We start from the raw sequence: 20,175 nt of genomic DNA, 5'->3' as shown, positions 1-20,175 counted from the left end.
TTATTTACGTAAATAACTTGTGAATGTAAATAATTCATTTTTAAAATTCAAAACCAAATGTGGGAAAGAGCCAAAAAACATTCAAAAATTTGAGGAAAAAAAAACAAAATAAAAAAAAATTTTAAAAAAATCTACGCGATACCCAAAAAAGTGTAAAAACTGCCGTAAAACTTATTTTCAACCATGACAAGGCTTCGATCACTGCATTAAAAAAAATGCATCTCAGAAATTTGTTATTAAAAAGAACAATTGAACCACTAAATGGTTCATCCTTCCCGGATTTGTTCAACTAAGAAATTTTAGCAAGTTTTCTAGGGTAGATTTAACTATTCCGGAGTAATCATGAGTTTTTTGTTTGTTGTAAGTAACGAAAAAAACTGGCAAGTCATGCGCCCGATTCAAGCATTTCATTTGAGCGTTATAGACATGGATCTTAATTGCTTTACAATAGTAAACGGGTTGGCTCTTTTTTCTTCTCCCACAACCTTACATACGCATCAACTTTATGGTTTAACGAGGAGTTTTACAAAGTTAATTAAGGAAATCAATTATGTTTACCACGGCCTAAAAAGTTTGCATGCCGATTCTCATAACAAATGGACAATGTGAACAATAGCTTTATTTGTAAAAACTCGCAGATGGGGAAAGAAAAAGAGCCAACCCGTTGTTTCTTTCAATATCGAAACTGCTGTTATGTAAACATTAGGCGAGTCTCATCCAAGCCAACAAGGCCCCAAAAAGTTGAAACTTGTATTGGCCTGAAACGACTTATTTACTCATGCAAAAATGGCTTCCGAATGAAAGAAGGCAATATAATTTTGGGCAACCCACTGATATTAAATTAACTGAGAAAAAATCAATACAAATAAGATGTTTTTGAATATCAGTTAAAAATTGTTTGATATATGTTTAGAAGTCAATGTTTTTTAACTCCTCGGGTTTCCCAATCAATTGGTATAACTGTTGCGAACAAAAGGTTCTAAAGTTAACTGATTTGTCAAAGGCTCCAAACAGTCTGGATTTTTGTTAAAGTCGGTTGCTAAAAAAGTCGATTGCTAAATTTGCTTAAAAGCTATTCTCTTAAGCAATTTACACTGATCAAAATAGTTGGGTAGCCACAATAAATTTGGCAAAACAAATCTGCGAAATTAAATACAAAAACTTGTGCACGAGGTGCTAAAAAGTGAAATGTTTGCTACAACCATCTCCAATCATAACAATGTACAAACCCCTGCATCTCAATTGAGAATTTTGTATTTAAAATGAGCCTTCAAACCAGTACAGGTTTTAACGGGGCAGTAAAACACTGCCGAAATACAACAGTGCCGAAAATTATTTTGAATACTGTGTTTACTAGTTCCAAATCCTTGGCAAGTAAATTAATGTAAATTGACGGAAGTTGAACAGTCAAAAATGGCCATTTTAATTTATTTCGCTCGTTAAGCAAAGAAAAATTCCCCAAGCGCGGCGTCTTAAATTTTTTCTGAACAAACAATTATTTCAGCAAACTGTCAAAGTCTGTCGCTTCAAAACAAAACAGTATTCAAACAAACTTTCAACAATTCGCAAACAGAACGCAAAATTTTCAAATAGCCTCAATTTTCGGCACTGTTGAACACGTTTTCATTTCCGGCACTGTTGTGTTCGGCAGAGTGTTATATCATTGTAATTCGGCAGAGTACTTCGGCAGAGTGCTATATCATCTTTTTATACGTTTTTTTTTTATATCATCTGAAAACAACTAGTGATGCTTTAAGCTCATCATGTAAAATGTAATTCACCTGCAACTGTTGTTAAGTTTTTGGGATTTGTAAAATGTCAATTGGCCAATTTGAGGAATTGTAACGCCATGTTTTTCATCCCATTGAATCATAAGTGGCAAATTAAAACATTCCAATTTGGGTTGAAGCATAAATTTGGTCGATTTGAAAATTTATCAGGCCCACAAATTTATCAATCCGTTCTTTACAATTCAAATTTTAGCCAAAATTTAGCCGCAAATGTTTCGTGTCAACCAAAATATTTAATAATTTCCTATCTAAATTTCACGCTAGGCGGTCTGAACTACGGTGCTACAACGTTTCATTTTATTGAAAGGTTTTTGATAGACACCATTGCTCATTCAGAAGTCAGCTTAGCGTGGAAAGGATATATCATGTTTCTAGTCGCGACGACTACACTCGAAATAGTGGGGAAAAAGTATGACCTAGGTTGCTTTTTCAAACAAAACAGCTACCTCAAAGAACGCTCAACGAGCATCGATTGGGTATCACATCAATGCTTTTTGTCGTGACCCAGGTGATTACTGCTCAACGATATTTCGAAATTTTTTGCTCAGCCTCAAGTAAAACTGTTCTGAACATTTTCTTTTTCTTTCAGTAACTTTTTTCTTTCGTAAATAAAAGCTTGAGTTTTGATTTCAAATCAACAAACCAACTTTCATTTTAGATGATGGACGAAATCCATGCAAAGTTTTTTGATGAAACAGGCCGGTCAGTTGCTTCAAAAGGCAACCTGAAAACAGTCAAGCAAACGAGCAAACAGCAACTTACAAACTCATCGACTCGGTTGCAGCCGGAACGTGAAGTGGTTTCTTTTCAGGAGCAAGATTGCGATCTGAATGCAACTTACAAGGGATACTAATTTATTTTGAGCTCCTCAGTGAAACTTATAATAACGAAAACAGAAAAAACTAAAGGTAAACAATGCACACAAAAGCAGTTTTGGCTCAGGTGTATTGCCCTTGCTCTCTCTTTTCTCGCCCTTTAAAATGATATTTCAATTTTGGATTTTTTGATCTATCTCCCAGGATGGAAAAAATGACCCTAAAACAGTTTTGAAGTTACTCACATTGATGCTTTTTTCTCAAAAAGTTTTCAAGCACAGGGCGATACTGTTTAAAATTCCTTGACCAGGTCAGTCCCTTGCAGTCTATTAAGAAATAAAATAACGATTTCTTAAAAAAAATTGGGGGCGGGGCTCGAAATATAGTTGATTTGCGCCAGTTGTCAACATCCGGAGGTGGGTCGTCGTCTCACCTGGACAACGAAGTGTGTGCGTGGCTGTGGAGTAGACTGCAAGATGAACAGGAGAAACTGAAAGGTTGTCAGGCTGAGAGAGAACACGAAATAAAACAGGCAGGTTGATGCACCATGCTCTAGCAAATTTATCGCGAGCGTTTTTTGCTGCCTTTTTTACAGAGCTTCAGGCTCGCGCCGACGTTAATTCCGAGAAAAAAATCATAGTCTGGTTAAGTTTTTATAGTCGCCGACAAAACCTAAGAATTTTGAACTTCGATCGTGCTAGTCTGAAAACTGGTCGCGATATTCTTAAAAATTTGCTCAATATTCTGAAAATTAGTCGCTGTATAGCCTGAAAATAAATTGCGGAAGTCTTGAAAAGATCATAGACTTGAAAACTATGATCTCAAACGAACCCATGTTAGAAATTAAACATTACCAGCTTTTGAAAAATTTACATCGCTGTGAGTCAGCTGCAGATTTCAGAAAAAAGGGAATGAAACTTTTCGAGGCACAAAACGTTTTGTTAAATTGAAATACGCGTTGCTTAAATGCATGGCAAAAGCTTTTTAATAACTGCCTGTACCCGGCAAATTTCTTACACCGACGAGAATTACTTCTATCTAATCTTGACTAGAAATCTGAAAACACTATATTTCTAGTCTGATTTCTAAAAATACATTCCTGTCGCTTGACACGAACCTCTTACCTTTTTCACTATTAAATTGCGTTAAACACGAAGCCACCGAAAACGATTTTAAAAGTTGCTAAGGCACTCTTGTCCAAATTAGCTTCAAAGTATTGCCAGTTGCAAATCTTAATTAAAAAAAGATAGTTTCTGTTCAGTAGCCACAAAAAATTAAGTTTCGATTATCTACATAAAATTTCCATCCAGTTTGGAAGTTTTTGTTGGCTACAGATTGCAGTAAATGAATTGCATAAATTCTACATATTATGTAAAATTTGAGCAGCAAAAATGCAACATTCACGAAAATTGCACCGGTCGCGGTTAAATAATTTTGTCTCCTATTTTTATCTAATTTTTCAATACTGAGCTCTGATTGGATGACAAAGTTTTCGCGAATTCAGTCCTTCGTTCAAGAGGTATGCCCACATCCAAATTTTGGCGTAGGTAATCGATTATAACGAATTATTATGTTGATTTTTTGACAATTATAATTGATTATATTTACCAAAATTATGGGTTTAAACGATTTATAATTGATTATAACCGTGATATTTCCCAGGAAGTTTCAATCTCTTATAATCGATTAAAATTCATCGCTTTTTATAGAAAAACTTGATAAATCAATTTTAGTTGATTAAATTCTCTTGTTTTGCCAAAGTTTTGTCTCACCAAAAGTATACTTTAATTACATTTTATGGGTTATTATTTTTCTGTCAATAATAAAATCTATAAAAATTTGATGTTTTGTCACTCTTTTGTTCATCTATACACAAAATTTTACCTCAAAACCAAGGTTTTATGGAGATCTTTTTAAATTAATTGAAAAGTTCCCGCGATAGGCGAAAAATATATCTTCCGAATAAATTCGGAAACTGAAGCAATGTGCTGATAATTTGGTGGTAAAAAAACTCAAAGTTTGCATCATGAAACAACTCCAATGGAGAAGAAATAGAAAAAAAAGTTATAAATTTCAATTGATTTGAAAACTTTTAAAACAGTTTCTCTTTTTTCATATAAACCAACGTCTGCAAAAAGCGTAAAATGGATTATGAATGGATTAAAATTGATTTTTCCGCAATTTTAGTATGACTGGTACTAAAATCATAGTATAATCTATTATAAGCACTTAAAACTGAATGCGAGTACTCAACTTTGGTCCCATCACTTTATTTCTATGGAAACATTTCTCGCTGAAAACTGAAGTTTTTAATTGTTAAATCAACATTTTATCTCAAATTAAAATTCATAGCAATTTTTGAGAGAGCAGATTTTTCGATAAATTTTTTTTGTCTAAATTTTCTGTGATATAAATTAGTTCTAAACCTTGATTTTACAGCGCTCACAAAACAATAAAAGGATTCCATATTTGCAAAAGCTTGCTAAAAGTTTCATTTTTGATGAAATTTCTGAGAATCCTATTATTATTCCCTTAACACTGGTCTTAAAACAATACCAAAGTGGAGAAACCCTTAAACTGATACTCGTTGAAACTGAAAAGATACTTTCACAATGACTGCATATAGGTGGCGAAAGATTTCAATCCTTGAGAAGGTGAGAGCGGACACACCCACTTTTGGGCGCTGAATCCGCTCCTGATTTCAGAAGCGGTAAACGTCTTTAATATTGAAAGCCGTTTTTAATATTGGTTTCCTTGATATTCCCTCCTTGTAACTCTCAAAATTCTACAGCATTTCTTTGTTTTTAAGACAATCATTCCGATAATCTTTATTCAAAACTGGATAGCGGAACGAAAATTATAGTAATATTACATGTACAAAAAATCAACGTAAAAACCAAAAACAGTATACCATTCATGAAGGATTCTTTTTGCATTCAAACACAGAATAACACGATTATGTCAATTTTAATTTTCTTTTTAATGAAGTCTTTATTTCTACTGAGCTTGATGAATAATCTTTATCTAAATTACGTCACATGCAGCCGTTCAGCATGCCGGGACTTCCTCTAAAACTGCCACAGTGTTTCCCACACCAGCAAACATCTAGCGTTTTGATTAGCTTTGATTTAATCACCAATATTTTCACCGTAAGTTAACTCACAATCAGAAAAGATAGCCGTAGTTTTATTGCAATTTAGAAAAGTTACTTACACGATTCAAAATTCAGTATTTCAAAACCACGCCCGCCGGTTTTTCAAAAAGCGGAAATTTGTCGAAAACAACTAGAGAAACTTTATTAAACTTCAACCTGAAAATTTGTAAATAATTGAGCCGGAACGTTTTGTAATATTGTGTTCATGTTGTTTGCTTATATGAGTAATGTTGAAAAAAACTACTTATGGCGCAAAAGCAAAAAGTTAGCTTCTCTATAATTTTGTATTTGTTCCCAATTTTGGTCATTTTCTATCATCTATCTATATTTTCCAAAATTTTTTGTCAGTGCCTATTTATTGATGGTATTTTTTAACCGGTTACCACACATTTTTGTCAGCACAAAATCTAAGTTAAGCCAGAATATCAAAAGGCTGAGCACGTATCTCAGAACGCTAAATTTTAACTTATCAACTTATTAATCTTATTAAACGCTCAAGTTAATTAACCAAAATTTTTTTAACAATAAAAAATCATTTTGCAAAAATTTTATTTTTACGGCCAAAAATTCTAAAACGTATTCGAAGTTAGATGAAAATAGAAAATGAAATAAGTTTTTTTTAAAAAAAACAAAAACTTAAGTTTTACTATAGCTATAGTTTTACTTTTTGTTTTTTCTCCATAACTAAAATTTTCAACATTAATCATAAAAGCCAAAACCATTTAACAAAAATTTCCGACTCGAATCATTTGAAAGCTAATTACGGCTAAATTATGAAACAAACTTTAGTCTCTGCTGGCTTAAATAAGTGAAGAGTCAATTATTCAACTATTTGCTCAAAATTGGTCTGAAAATCAAAAAAAAATTCGGACTTTTTTCTTAACAACAAGAATTGTTTTGACAATAATTTTAAAAAGAACAATAAAATCATGGCTGAAAATTTTTAATTAGATCCATCACTCCAACTTTTAGAATACGTTTCTAAAGAGAGAGTATCAGCTCTAAATGACTAAATGTTTCATGTATGGACAGTTTGATTTTTTGCAAAAACACTTCAAAAATCTTGCACGAGATGAAATTTACTTTCTTAAACTAAGCTGAATTGACCCTAATTTCTTGACAATTTTTCTGAAACAGAAGTTTAAAAATTCTTTCATCTTTGCCAAACCTCTAAACAGTCAATCGCCAAATTTTTTGAGCTGATAATTTCAAGTTTATTAGTCGTAACTTAACACAGCAAGACTGTTCGTATCAGGGCGAAGCCCTGAATGTTCCGACTGCCTATTAAGGTTTATGGAGCAGCAGTATTAACATAAAAAAAATTAAATGAAATAAAATAAAGTGAAATTTTTTTTTTCCAAAATTTGAAATTTTTTATGGAAATCATCCCCCACGCAAAATATTTTGGGTCAGTTTCATTACTCAACAACCGCAAAAAATGGGAAAATTGATTTTTGGAAGGAAATGTTTTCATCAAAATTTGATTGATGAACAATACTTGCAAAAATCGCTCGAATAACAAGTAAGATGCTGATTTTAATTATAATATTAATTACAAAACTATCAGAAAAGAGACTTGACTAGACGGTGTTCAGACAATTCGGTCATAGACAATTCAGCCAATTTCAAATTCAGACAATCCAGTCAAAATGAGTGAGACACTTCGGCCAAAGACAATTCAGACAGTTTTAAAGTTTTAAAACGTGCGCGCAAAAACTTTTCACACGGCAAAACATCAAAGTTTTCACAATTGCAAAAACTGTCACTATAAAAAAACAGTGTATCTTTTCCTTCTTCCCAAATTGGATAAACTTAATCGGAATAGCCTTGACAGAATAAGTTGACCTATTGAATGATAATATCCTTAAAAAATTAATTGTTAGCCAAAAGCGGTCCAAAGTTTTTTGAAAATTCCAATTTAAAGGGCGTCATTAACTTTATAGATGAAAAGAATAGCGATAACTTTCAATTCTTTTCAATTTCTCGACATCTATCGTTATCTCTACTATAAAAGTATAAAAACCAAATAAATTACAGGAACAATTAGCTTTTTTTCCGACTTGCGCCTGAAAACACGTTTTTACAGTTTAATGGCGTCCTCCTCATCTTTATATTTACAAACAAGTAAATAAAAACGCTGCTAAAATTATGGTAATCCTAGATTGAAAACAATTTTGTAACAAATTTTTAGCAACTTTTACGAGAACTTGCGATGTTTTCGTTTTGTAGTTTAGTAACTGAGCAAAAGTCATCTGCTCAATTTATTTGCCGCATTCCTTCGTCAAATTTACTCGATTAGCAAAAACTGTTTGTACCAAAAAAAAAATCATTTTGTCCTTTCATCTGCTCAGTTAAATTTACTTAGTAGCCAAAACATTTAACCGAAATTTGTGACACCTTCTCGCATGAAGACAACGTATTTAATTTTAAGAACCCGAGACAAAGTAAAATTGAGAGTTAAAAGTTTTGTGCTTAACTTTTATTTAGAAGTATTTTTATGCAAGAAAGTTCCGAGAATGATTATCCAATTATCTGAGCCACATTAGTTTGCAGCTCAAAAACAACGCTAAAATATGCAGTTTTCAAATATTCATCCTCGGACAAACTTTGGCTGCAACTTATTTTGTTTTCTAGTTTTTAGCTCGAAAAAATAAAAGGATTAACAAAAAATTAGTCAAAGGTACTATATTTAAAAAAAAAACAAAGTCTTACTAAAACATGCCTGCCAATATTGGATTAACAAGGAAAATTATATCAATTGTTTACGTTAGATTCTCTGTTCGAAAAAAAATTCATTCAACAAAGTTACCAAGAATTGGCTAATTATGAGTCTAGGTTTTTCAATGCTAAAGAAAACCCACATATTTTCACTGTCTGAACTTACTGTTCCGACTACTAAGAATGGAGAAAAACTTTGCATTTGGTGTGTTTTAGTTTTTCTTTTATTTTTTTGTACTCCAAGCAAAATCAGGTACCACAAAAAATCATCGAAAAAAGTACAGTGATATATCATATGAAAGCCTTTTCTGTCGTGATTTGAACGACCTTAAAAAAAATTAAAAAAATCAAAAGTTTTCCCAGAGTTGAAAAAATTGGTTTAAATTATTGGAGTTTAAGTTTGATTTTGTGCGAGTACAGCTTCTCATAGAAGGATAAACCAGTAAACATTTATTCAAGCCCTGAAAAGTTTTTTTTTGCTCTATCTTGGGCATAAACAGTTTTTTTAGACCTTTGTTGACAAAACTATCGTTCAGTTTGGCTAATTTACTACATTTTTTGGAATATGCTTCAATTCTAGATTTTCGCTTAGATCATTTTATCATACCAAAGACAAAAAACGACAGTAATTTGAAAAAATGTATATTCTTTTTATTGGCTTTTTAAAAATCTGGTCGGACGGCAAGCGGCTATCCTTGTTAATAACTGTAATTATATAAATGCATTTGTACTTTAGAAATTTATAACAGAGGCTTATTTTACCGGGACAAAGTGCATAGCAAACTAAAATACGCAACACTGATTCATGCAAATTATACCACGCGAGACAATTACAAGAAAAAAAAATGTTTCAAATGTTCTGTACTTGCCTGTGAAACGTTCATTCCATAATTTGTTCCATGCAATTTTTTCCGTAGTTTCATGAGAATCTGAAAATCGTAAGCTCGAGTTCCTGGATTACTTTAGCGCTAACAAATCCATTTATCTATGCTGCTGCTACGCTCATGAGCAAGTAATTTGAATGCAGTACAACAATCCGTTTTGAGTTGAGGGAAGATAATTAGCCAGTTTTTCCCCAGATTAAAATCAACATATATCATCATCTGCTGCTTAATTTTGCCTCTGGGGCAGAAAATTTGAAAAAAGTCTAAATATTAATTTTTATGAATTTTCAATTCTTTTTAACCAAAAAATATCTGGTAATTGTTTTGCCATGATCCTTCAAGTCCCTGCCGTGATATAAGAAGTATTGTTTTTCAGAATTTTCTTTAAAAAATGATAGAAAATTACTGCAGAGTGTGATTATCGCCCTAGACAAATTTTGATTTGTTAATTTGAATTAATGACCTACTTTTTTTATGCTATTCGAATGATATTGAAGCCTTGATCGCAAAGTTATAAATATTATTCACCTGCTATTTTTTGCAAAGTTTTTTGGGTTTGAAAAAGGGTTTGCGAAGTATGTCACTCTGCTTTTGAAGTAAATAAATTAGAAATAGAATCCTTAAACTGTCCTAACAATCAGGGATCTGCCCTGATACGAGCGATCTTCTTGGTTTTTATGCAGGCTTACGCTATGTAACCTTTTTGGTTACTCGCAGCAATAGTTATTGCTTATCTGTGTAATGAGCTCTGTTAAACAAAACTGTCTATTTAGTTCTGAATGTCTATTTCAACTTAGATTTAGTTTTCCTTATACCAAAAGATTGCAGCAAAATTGACATAATATGTAATGCTTCCGGAGCAGAAGTTTTACTTCAATGTATTTGTACTATAGTGGTCACGCTCAATGTCAAAATTGGAATTGGAAGTTGTCTTGACCATAGCACCGAGTGGCCGAAGTGTTTCAGCCAATCAGCGCCTTTTTGCTGTCAAAAACTGAGTAGTTTACACCTTCATTAATATCGTTCGAATTTTGAATACAGGTTTATAATTGGCTGACGTGGTTTTGAGTAGTTTGGTCTTTTATCAAGAGGGAATCCCCAATGTGTTTGCACAGGTGGAGAAATACGTGGAGGATATTCGGGCGTTGGCGGAGGAGAGAGACAGGCTGGTGAGTCAGTTGCAGGAGGACAACAGGTTGCTGAAGAGTGAACTCATCCACACCAAGACACCCACACAGCGCATGAACAAATGGTACCTTGAGGTCAGTCAATCCATCTTCTTCCAATCTTCTCCCCAGTTGAGTCAAACAACACATTCAAAAAATTATTTAGAAAAAAAAACAAAAAAAAAACGAGTAAAATGAAAACATGCAAAAATTTCCAATTTAGATTGACTAGATTAGTAGGACACTGCTGAACCGTAGGGTCTGTTTCCGAGCTCCTCGAGCAGAAAAAAGAGCAAGCATAACGTGGAGTTTGGATAAAAACTACTCGGCAACTTTTTTGATCGAGTTCCTGAAATCGGAAGAAAAACTTTTTCTTCCCAAAAAAAAATCAATGCTTAATTTTGAACCCTACAAAAATCTTGACTCAGATTTTTTGTCCATGTTGCTTGTTTATGAATATTTTTCATCCTTTTATTATCATTAATTTTTTGTGAATTCAGCTGGAAAAATTGACGAAATATTTGATGCTTACGAGAAGCTCTTCTTTTCGAAAACCATTAAAAGCTGAAGAGTCATTTAGGAAAGCCATTAAAAAGCATTAAGAAAATCAAAATTGAATGTTTGTTTCAGCAGGGCAACTTCGACAGGGACAACCTGTTTCCCCTGTCTCAACTTCCCCTCCCAGCCCAGTTTGATTTCTTGCTTGAGGAACAGACGAATCTCAGGGAGAGCTTCCAGAAACTACAGACACTCTACCAGTAGGTCAACTTGAGCTTAAGTCCCACCCGGTTCGAAAGGCATTCATTGCTTGCTAAAAATATGAGGCGAATCTTCTATGATATTCGCAAGACCTACCCACTTCTCGCGGCTGTTTGCAGTGGCTGGTTTAGAATGCAGAACTATCATGCATTCTATTCAATTATCATGCGTTCTATTCAAATATCTGTTTTAGAATGCAGAACTATCATGCGTTCACAAAAGTTGGACCAAGAGACCAAAAACTAAAAAATATATATATGAACGGATTATTCTATTGTACCCCTTCTCACAGTCTCAACAGAAAAAGTATAGAACAATAGTTTGAATTTTGTGGTATAAAAATTGTGTTGTGGCCTAAAAGGAAAAAAACGAGATGAATGAGCGTTTTTTGGGCGTTTAACTGTAAAAGTTAGAGAAAATATTGAGATAAGTTTTTCATAATCATAATCATAAAAAGAGAAAGATTAATATTACGAAAATCATGAAAAAAATAACACAAATAAGAAATAAAGATTTTGAAAAACGAGATTACCAATTTAGAGATCCAAATATTTGAACAGAATTGACCTTTCCCCATTCTTCAAAATAAAGTTTTCTCCATTCTTAAAAATGCAACCTGAGATAAAGTTCCGTCTATAATAGGACAATCAACTATATTTTTATATTGAGCGACATTGAGTACCGGTACTAGATTAAAAAAAAACTCGTTGTATCCTCCGACAGTGGAACTCAATTATGTTTGTATAGACGAAAAAAAAAGTTAAACATTTTCTCCCCTTACTCGGAAAAACTTTTTAAGATAATCCCACTGATGCTCTCTTCAATTTTAATGTTTTAACTTAAGACTAATTCAATTTTATTCTTTAATACTTTTAATTGTATAAAGTAGAGTTCGCTACAACAAAGTAACATTTTATCATGGCGCAGTCAAATAACGAATCTAACGTGAGAAGAATACCTCCATTTTGGCAGAACCACACGGTAGACCCACCTGTTCCTTGAGAAGATTGGAGCGATTTTTTCATTTAGCTATTATTGCTAAAGAAAACATACACATTGAAAATCTACTAAATCCCTCGGAAAGACGCCACCCTCAACCTCCAACTCTGGAAAATCCGACGGAAAAAGAATCGGAAAGCCTAGGAAAATCGAGAATAGACAGGACCATTCAAGAACAAAGACGACATGACGAGGAGGAAACGGCATCTATTAAATCAGAAACCAAGAAATTTAACGGAACGCGTTAGATGAAGCCGACAAAAAATTACGATCGATCCTGTACATAGCCCTAGGAAACGAGGGAAAAAAAAGTTTTCGGTCAAAAGTTCACAAAGGTAAAAATTCTACAACTTTCATTCAAAGAGTTTTGGGAATACTCAGCAATTGCTTTCGTCAGGAAGACAAACGTCACCTTTGAAAGTCACAAATTGTTAAATAGAAAACAACGAGACAGAGAGTCACTTGAACAATTTTGGGGATCCTTAGCAGAAATGGCTAAAAAGTGTGACATAACCGCAGGAGAAGAGGAATGGATCAGGGACATCTTCATAAACAACATGAGAAATTACGACATTCAACGAAAAATTTTGACTGAAACACTACCTCCGCGAGAAGCACTAAATGTGGCACTCATTGATGGAAAAAGAATCTTGAACCATTTAAAACTTACAAACAATTTTAAATCCAACGGACCACCTGTACACAAATCTCATAATCATTTTAATGCAATAAGAGAACCAACATTGAATATCGAACGATGCAACACCTGTATGAAATGAGGCGGAACCTTTTCAAAATGACACTTAGCTGTTTGCCCTGCGAAGAATGCTACTTGTACATCCTGTAAATACTTTGTAAATCTCCCCGCAAAAATTCAAACATTGTAAAAACCCAAATTGTTGATAATACAGATTTTAATCCGTCTGATCATCCGGATATAAATATGTACCATGTAAATAGAGAATGTTGGGGCGTGATTAACGCATGACTGGAATCGGGACAAAGCGATAATGATGATTATTCTGCATTAAATGTAACTACAATTTTCGACGACGACGGAAAGGAACTAAAGAAACTACTGAATATTGGCCTCGGGAAAGAAAATCGAGAAATCTTAAACATACAAGTGGACTCCGCTAGCCCGTTTAGCTTCCTTAAGAAGAAAGTTTTGCACGAAATGAAACTTCGAGATCCTTATTTAAAAATCTATCCGGTGATTAAGGCAACCAAAGACTTATTCTGCTGGTTCACAGACAACGCTATAAACATTTCCGGGAAAGTGATACTTCCTATCTTTTCAAACGAATGGTCACATGATGACTGCCATCTCTTTTTGATAGAAGGACATGAGAGGAATATTCTCGGACATGACAACTTGCCCAAAGTGGGGATAGAAATATCACAGAAGTACTTTCCACATTTCCAGACAAACCAGACGTGGAAGTCCATAAATTTTATTTCAACAGCAGATACAGAAAATTAAATCATAAACATCTCCAAAACGTTTAAAAACTTATTCCTTCGGATTGGGAAAATAAAAAATCTGATGAAAATTACTCATTTTCACTAACCATTAAAACCCATCCAATTACAAGGAAGACGAGTCCCCCTCCATTTACTTCATTCAGTTAAAACTGAACTTAACAGATTAAAAAACCAAGGGCACATTAAGAAGGTGGAAAATTGCAACGAAGATTGCTTTATCAGCCCAATCGTTATAACTTGTAAAAAAGACAAATCGATAAAGTTGGCCCTGGATTCTAAATTTATTAACAAACAGATATACAAAAAAAAATATCAGATGCCGAATATCCATGATATGGAAGACAATGTAGCGGCACAAATAGCAAATGATTCCGTCGGAGAAGTTTGGTTTTCAAATTTAGGCTTGAAAAATGCATACAGCCAACTTGCCTTAGACAAGTTTACTAGCAGCCAATGTAATTTTAGTATAGTGGGCGGCGACATTACTGGTACATACCAATTTTTAACTGGCTTTTACGGCTTAGGTGATATGCCTAACAAATTTCAAAGAGTCATGGACTCAACTCTAGGCTCGATCTATTTTTGCAAATTGTTATTTAGACGACATTTTAATTGCATTTAAAGGAAGTTTCTTAGACCACAAAAATACTGTGTTCAAAATTTTATCTACGTTAATTGAATACAACTTCACAGTTAAATGGTCAAAATGTAAGTTTTTAAAAAAAATCGAATAATTGGGATAAAAATCTCAAATACCGGAATTTCCTATTTATTCGACAAGCAATAAAGGATTTACCCATCTCAAAAAAATCTGAAATAAATGAGATCTTTTTTCGGATCTTTTAACCAGTACATCAAATTTTTACCCAATTTAGCATCCTTAAAAAGTCCACTTCGACCATTGCTAAATGAGAAATCTATCTTTTATTGGAATACTGACCATACATAAGCCTTTGAGAAAATCAAACAATAGATCGTCGATCTCACTGAAAATAGCGATTCGACGTAAAACGCAAAACTAAAGTAAAAACCGATACTTCACTCAACGGATTGGGCCCTCCCTTGAACAACTCCACGGGAATGATTGAAAAGAGATCTTTTTTGCTTCACGGTTTTTTCACCCTCACGAGTCGAAATACTCTACAAATGAACTAGTGCTGTTGGGAGTTGTCTGGGCCGTCGAACATTATAAAAATTATCTTCATGGATCAGACTTCGAAGTAATTACAGAGCATAAAGCACTACTTTCCGCCCTGTCAACCAACCACGGAAATAAAACTTATCATAGCAGACTAACAAGATGGGTTGATAGACTACTACCGTTCATTTTTACAATTAAACACCTCGCAGGAAAAGATATGGGTTTCACCAATTTAATTTAAAGAATTCCATCTGAAAAAAACTTTACCCATATCACATTACGATGAAGAATTCGTAGTTGCGAATATAAATAGAATTAACAGATCGGAGAAACAAAGAAAGACATGCTCTGCTATTGGTTCAAAAGTGGAAATTTCCGGTTACGCAAAATTACGTAATTACCTTATAGTTCAGTATTAAAACTGATTAACTCGACTTTTCCAATTTGTCCATCTAATCACAAAAAACTAAATTTTGCACTTCGAAATGTATTCCTTTGGGTTATTCGAACACTAAATGTTTAGTTATTTCTTCTTCTAATCCCGCATTTTTTAATTTCTTATTTCTTAATTGTAGTTTAATTAATTCAACTGTAGATAGAAAAATTGTAGATACTGTTAATATGGATAATAAAAAAATTGTAATTAATCTCTCAATTTCCGGTATTGAAATATCCTTAGACTTTCCCCTCTTATCGGATTATGAGAACCTTGTAAAAAATACCAAGAAAACTTGAAGTTGCCTGAACGTCCCTTGGATTTAAATACTCTTTTTAACGCCAAGCTCGTAGCTCTCGTAACTGACCCTATGTTGAGGCCTATTGTATAGGCACTCCAAAACAAGGATGAGACGAATAATGCGAATTCTCCTTACTTCAAACATTTCACAAGAGATTTACACGAATCCGATGGGTTGCTTCACATGGACGGTAAATTAGTTATATCTTTTACCCTGAGAAACTCAATGATAAAAACTCTCCACGAAACACATCCCGGTCAATTTGGAAAGAAGTATTTAGCCCAATACATCTGGTGGCCCCATATTAAAAGACAAATCTATTTCCACGGCATTAACTGCTCAGAATGTACAAAGACGGGTAAGACTTTGAAAAGCATAATTACTAATTTGCAAATTATTGAAATTCTCCCTTTACTGGAACCAAATAAAGAACTCAATCTAGATTTCGCAGGACTTTTACATTCACACTTGGGGTTAAATAAATATATTTTAATTTGCATTGATCGATTTTCAAAATTTTCTTCGGCAAAATTTACTTCATCAACATCATCAAAAACAGTTATTGAGTTTCTTCAAGATTACATATTTCTACACGGTATACCTTACTCAATTAGAGTAGACCACGCATCTTGCTTTACAAGCCTAGATTTTAAATTATTTTGTGACTCAAACAATATAAAAAAATAATATTTTGTACAGTAGGAGATCATCTCTCCAACGGATTAGCCGAGAAACTTGTACATACTGTAAAAATTGAACTTTTGGCGATGGCTCAAGAAGCCCAAAAATGTACATTGCAAATTGTTGTCTCAAAAATTATCTGGAAAATCCGATCTTCATACCAATCATAAATCAAATCCTCACCCTTCGAAATACATTTTAATAGAAAATCAAATACAGTTTGGAAACAACTGGCTTTCGGTAAACCATCCATTGGTATTTTAGAAAAAGGAAAATCAATACTCTCTAAAAAAAGAGCGAAAGAATGGAACGCGGATGACAGAGTGGAAAATGGATACAAGGATACACTGATCCCCAAGAAAAACCTGACTTCAACATAGAAGGGATATGATACAGACTACGCTTCCACCACGAAACCCCCCACCTCTAGATTACCGCTTCAAAATCCGTTTAAAGGTAAAATCCTACGGAAAACGAATGGGATCATTAACGAAAACCCGTATTATAAGGAGTTAAACAAAAAGATTATAAAATCCTCTAGTTCGACCGCAGAACTATCCGACGGAAAAATAATCCGAAAATCAGATATTGCCATTCCTAAATCAAACTCTTCGAAAATTAGATCTTTTAAAGGCAACAGTTCATTTCCTTATTTCCCTAACCATAATGTTGAAGTAGGTCAGAAACTCGAGAAACCAAGGAGACAGAACAAACCCCGAATACTACAACCCAGGACCAGACACCAATTAGAATCAGGATCATCGGACAATAATACAAGGACACGAGTGTCGAGGCCCTCATCAAAATCTACTCGAAGACAACCTCTCCAATCAAAGAAGAGGACAACTCATCCATGTTACCTTGCCTCGAACAAATCTATGATAATTCCCTCGGATATTTCTGATACTAGTGATTGCGAATGGATAGCTGGAGGTTTTCCGTGTAGAGACGTAGCTAGGGAACGATTTATTTCTGACTCGTTCAAAAACTTAAATCGGGACGAGAACACTCTTAACCCTCACGAAACTAATAATAATATTAAGGTTGGGATTAGAGAAGACAACCTTATCTCTGATGACGAAACATCAACGAAGTGCCTAATCAGTATTGTCCCAGCAGAGACGAATACTACTTCCCAGTGTCCAATTTCAACCACTCCGGCGGAGTCTTCTGCGACTGCCCAATTACTAGATACTAAGAACAATTCGACCTCACCAATGGAGGAGAAAGCTACTATGGACTTCCCAGTATACGAGATATTGGATTCAATCGATGAGGCCACTCCAACGGCAGACCCCCAACTAAACCTGGTAACGATCCACCTATTATTCGTCGGTCTAGTAGAAATGTAGGTCCGCCAAAGTTCTATGGTAAGAGATACTTCATAGATGTTGTAGATTTACCTCAAGAAGTGACCTCTGGTTCGGCATCAAATCCGATTATACTGGACAACTACGACAACGGAAAACGAGACACTAACAACAGAGAGACTCCTTTGAAAATAGTGACGATTGAGTCAGACCCTTCTTCACCAGACCAAATTTCTTCATCATCAAGTGACAAATCTTTAAGAATGGCGCTGGACAATTTCGACGACCACACGGAATTTTACAGCGAAATCTTTAACGCTGAATTTGAAAACTTTATAAACTGCTATATAAACTGTTAATGATAGCGTACTGTAATCACCTTGCTTATCAGTGTTAATTTTTTTTCTCTCGAGCCATTATAGCACATATTCCTTCGGATCAGTTAATTCGTAATCTTTATCGCCGACTAATAGTTAAATTTAGTTGTAGTGCCATACCATAGTCATACACTACCTTGAGTCAGCAATTTTCTTAAGTATGATTTTAACTTACAATATCCGAGAGATATTGGATATCATACGTTTTAAACCAGCGAATTTGTAATACCCTTAATCGTTACTACCCAAAATTTTATCAGTTATCGCCAGCTTATTTCAATTACACTATCGATGCTTTAAATTTAATTTTGTTCCCCAAAAGGGGGGAGAAAGGATGCAGTTAGTTAGATAATCAGTTAATTTGTTCAATTTAAATTTTTCCTGCTTAGAGGAATGATGCGATTTCATCTTATTTAGTATTACCAAAATTATCACTCAACCTTTTAACAGGTCATATATTTATGACCTTCACTATTTTATTCTCTCCGGCGGAGAGAACGCTCTCTTCACCTTTTAATGTTTCAACTTCAGACTAATTCACTTTTATTCTTTTATTCTTTTATTCTTTTAATTGTTTAAAGTAGAGTTAGCTTCAGCAATACGAGACCCGTGTAAACAAAAACGGGGGTTTCAAAGATGGATACAGATGAATTCGAAATTTGAAATAGAGGTTTCAAAGAGGGATGCAGAGAAATTCAAATACACAACATACATTTTCTAAAAAAAACGACAATTACCTTTCGAGGTGGAATGTTGTTCAGTAAGCTGTAGGGAGTCTCCTTTATGAATTGAATCATAATAAAATTTCAATACTGCAAAAACGTATTGAAGATTTCGATTTCTAACCCTTCGCAGTAGCAAACTAATAAAAACAGGAAAACTGTCCGAATGGTTGACTCAATTTGAGTGTTAACTCCTTGTTACCCTATAGGCGATCATTCTACTTTCTTACTAGTGTAATAAAAGTACAAAATTTTTCTTGATAAGAGGGGCGTTTGAGAAATTAGACGATAAGCAAGTTAGACGGACGCACTTAGAAGGAAAATAGACGTTTTTGCAAAGCTACAATTGTGAGAAAATAGACGAAAGTAAGAGAGATTAAAATGGTTTGAAGACAAATTGCGTGCGAAAAATAAAATTGTGTTGCAGACAACAGTTAAATTTCGGTGGCCAAAAATTAACATGTCAATTATGTATATATTATTTAATTCAAAACTCTCCTGTAATATTCGGGTTTGACATCTTATGTTCATTTAATTAATTGTTTTGATAGGTATTGTCATTTTGTTCTTTTTGTATTTGTGAAACTTGAATTTAAGAAAACTTTTTGGCCCTTTCCTTTTCATAGCAATGACGTCTAATGCCAAATCTGTAAAAAAAAAATCTGTCTGATATTGTTTTTGTAGCATCCGTCTAATTTGCTAATCGTCTAATTTCCTTGGCCACTGATCATTGATCAAAAAAGAAACGTGTCACAAGAAGTTCAATTGATCAAGTGATGATACACACCGGGCTTGGCTTAGATCTGCGGCGCATAATCCGCATAGTTACCGCATAACAAGCCTCCGATTTGAAATTGCCAAATTCCGCATAGTTAAATAAGTTTAAGATAACATAAAGTATTTGTTAGAAAAATCATTTAAAAAAATAAAATTGATTTTTCTTGCGCAATTGCTGATTTCGCATAAAAGTTTGACGCACGAAAAGCTCAGGTATCTACAGAAAAAAATTTGACACAAAATGAACTGAAAAACTATTCTAGTCAAATTATCTAATTTTTGAGAAAATTTACTCACTTTTGACAAAAATGATGCATTTTTTCGCAGAATTGTTTTTGTTCCGCAGAAAAGTCGACACGCATGATTTAGCTAAGCCTTCATGTTAGTAAGAGAAGTAGCATTGAATTCTTAATTATTCCTAAAAATGTTTCAAACAAATTGTTGAGCCTGCAATTTTTTTGATTTTATAAAAATAATAATTTCATTGAGAGTTATTGAGACATAGACGTCTCTAATTTATTTTTTTAATGGCTTGCTCCAGAGAAATGAGTTTAAATTATCAAATTATTCTTATCCAAAAGTTAGTGCAACTCATCTTATTCGATGTCAAAAAACTAGAAACTTCATTGATCAACTTATTGACGCGTAAGGAAAAGGTTT

General features: G+C 33.7%; 2 protein-coding genes across 2 annotated transcripts in view; one reads left to right on the top strand and one right to left on the bottom strand.

The window, feature by feature from the left end:
* Positions 1 to 20,175, bottom strand: part of LOC134845487 (uncharacterized) — a 288,095-nt gene that overhangs the window by 129,648 nt on the left and 138,272 nt on the right. The window lies entirely within an intron of this gene.
* The window catches only part of LOC134846703 (myosin-11-like), a 34,891-nt gene continuing 17,421 nt past the window's right edge, over positions 2,706 to 20,175 (top strand). The window contains exons 1-4 of the mRNA XM_063864087.1: positions 2,706 to 2,732; positions 3,006 to 3,137; positions 10,477 to 10,623; positions 11,158 to 11,285. Of these exons, the coding sequence (XP_063720157.1) occupies positions 2,706 to 2,732; positions 3,006 to 3,137; positions 10,477 to 10,623; positions 11,158 to 11,285 (434 nt within the window). The remainder of the gene's footprint in view (positions 2,733 to 3,005; positions 3,138 to 10,476; positions 10,624 to 11,157; positions 11,286 to 20,175) is intronic.

This window comes from Symsagittifera roscoffensis, chromosome 5 (genome assembly GCF_963678635.1).
Source record: "Symsagittifera roscoffensis chromosome 5, txSymRosc1.1, whole genome shotgun sequence".
Taxonomy (NCBI): Eukaryota; Metazoa; Xenacoelomorpha; order Acoela; family Convolutidae; genus Symsagittifera; species Symsagittifera roscoffensis.
This window is presented reverse-complemented; position numbering and strand designations above follow the sequence as displayed.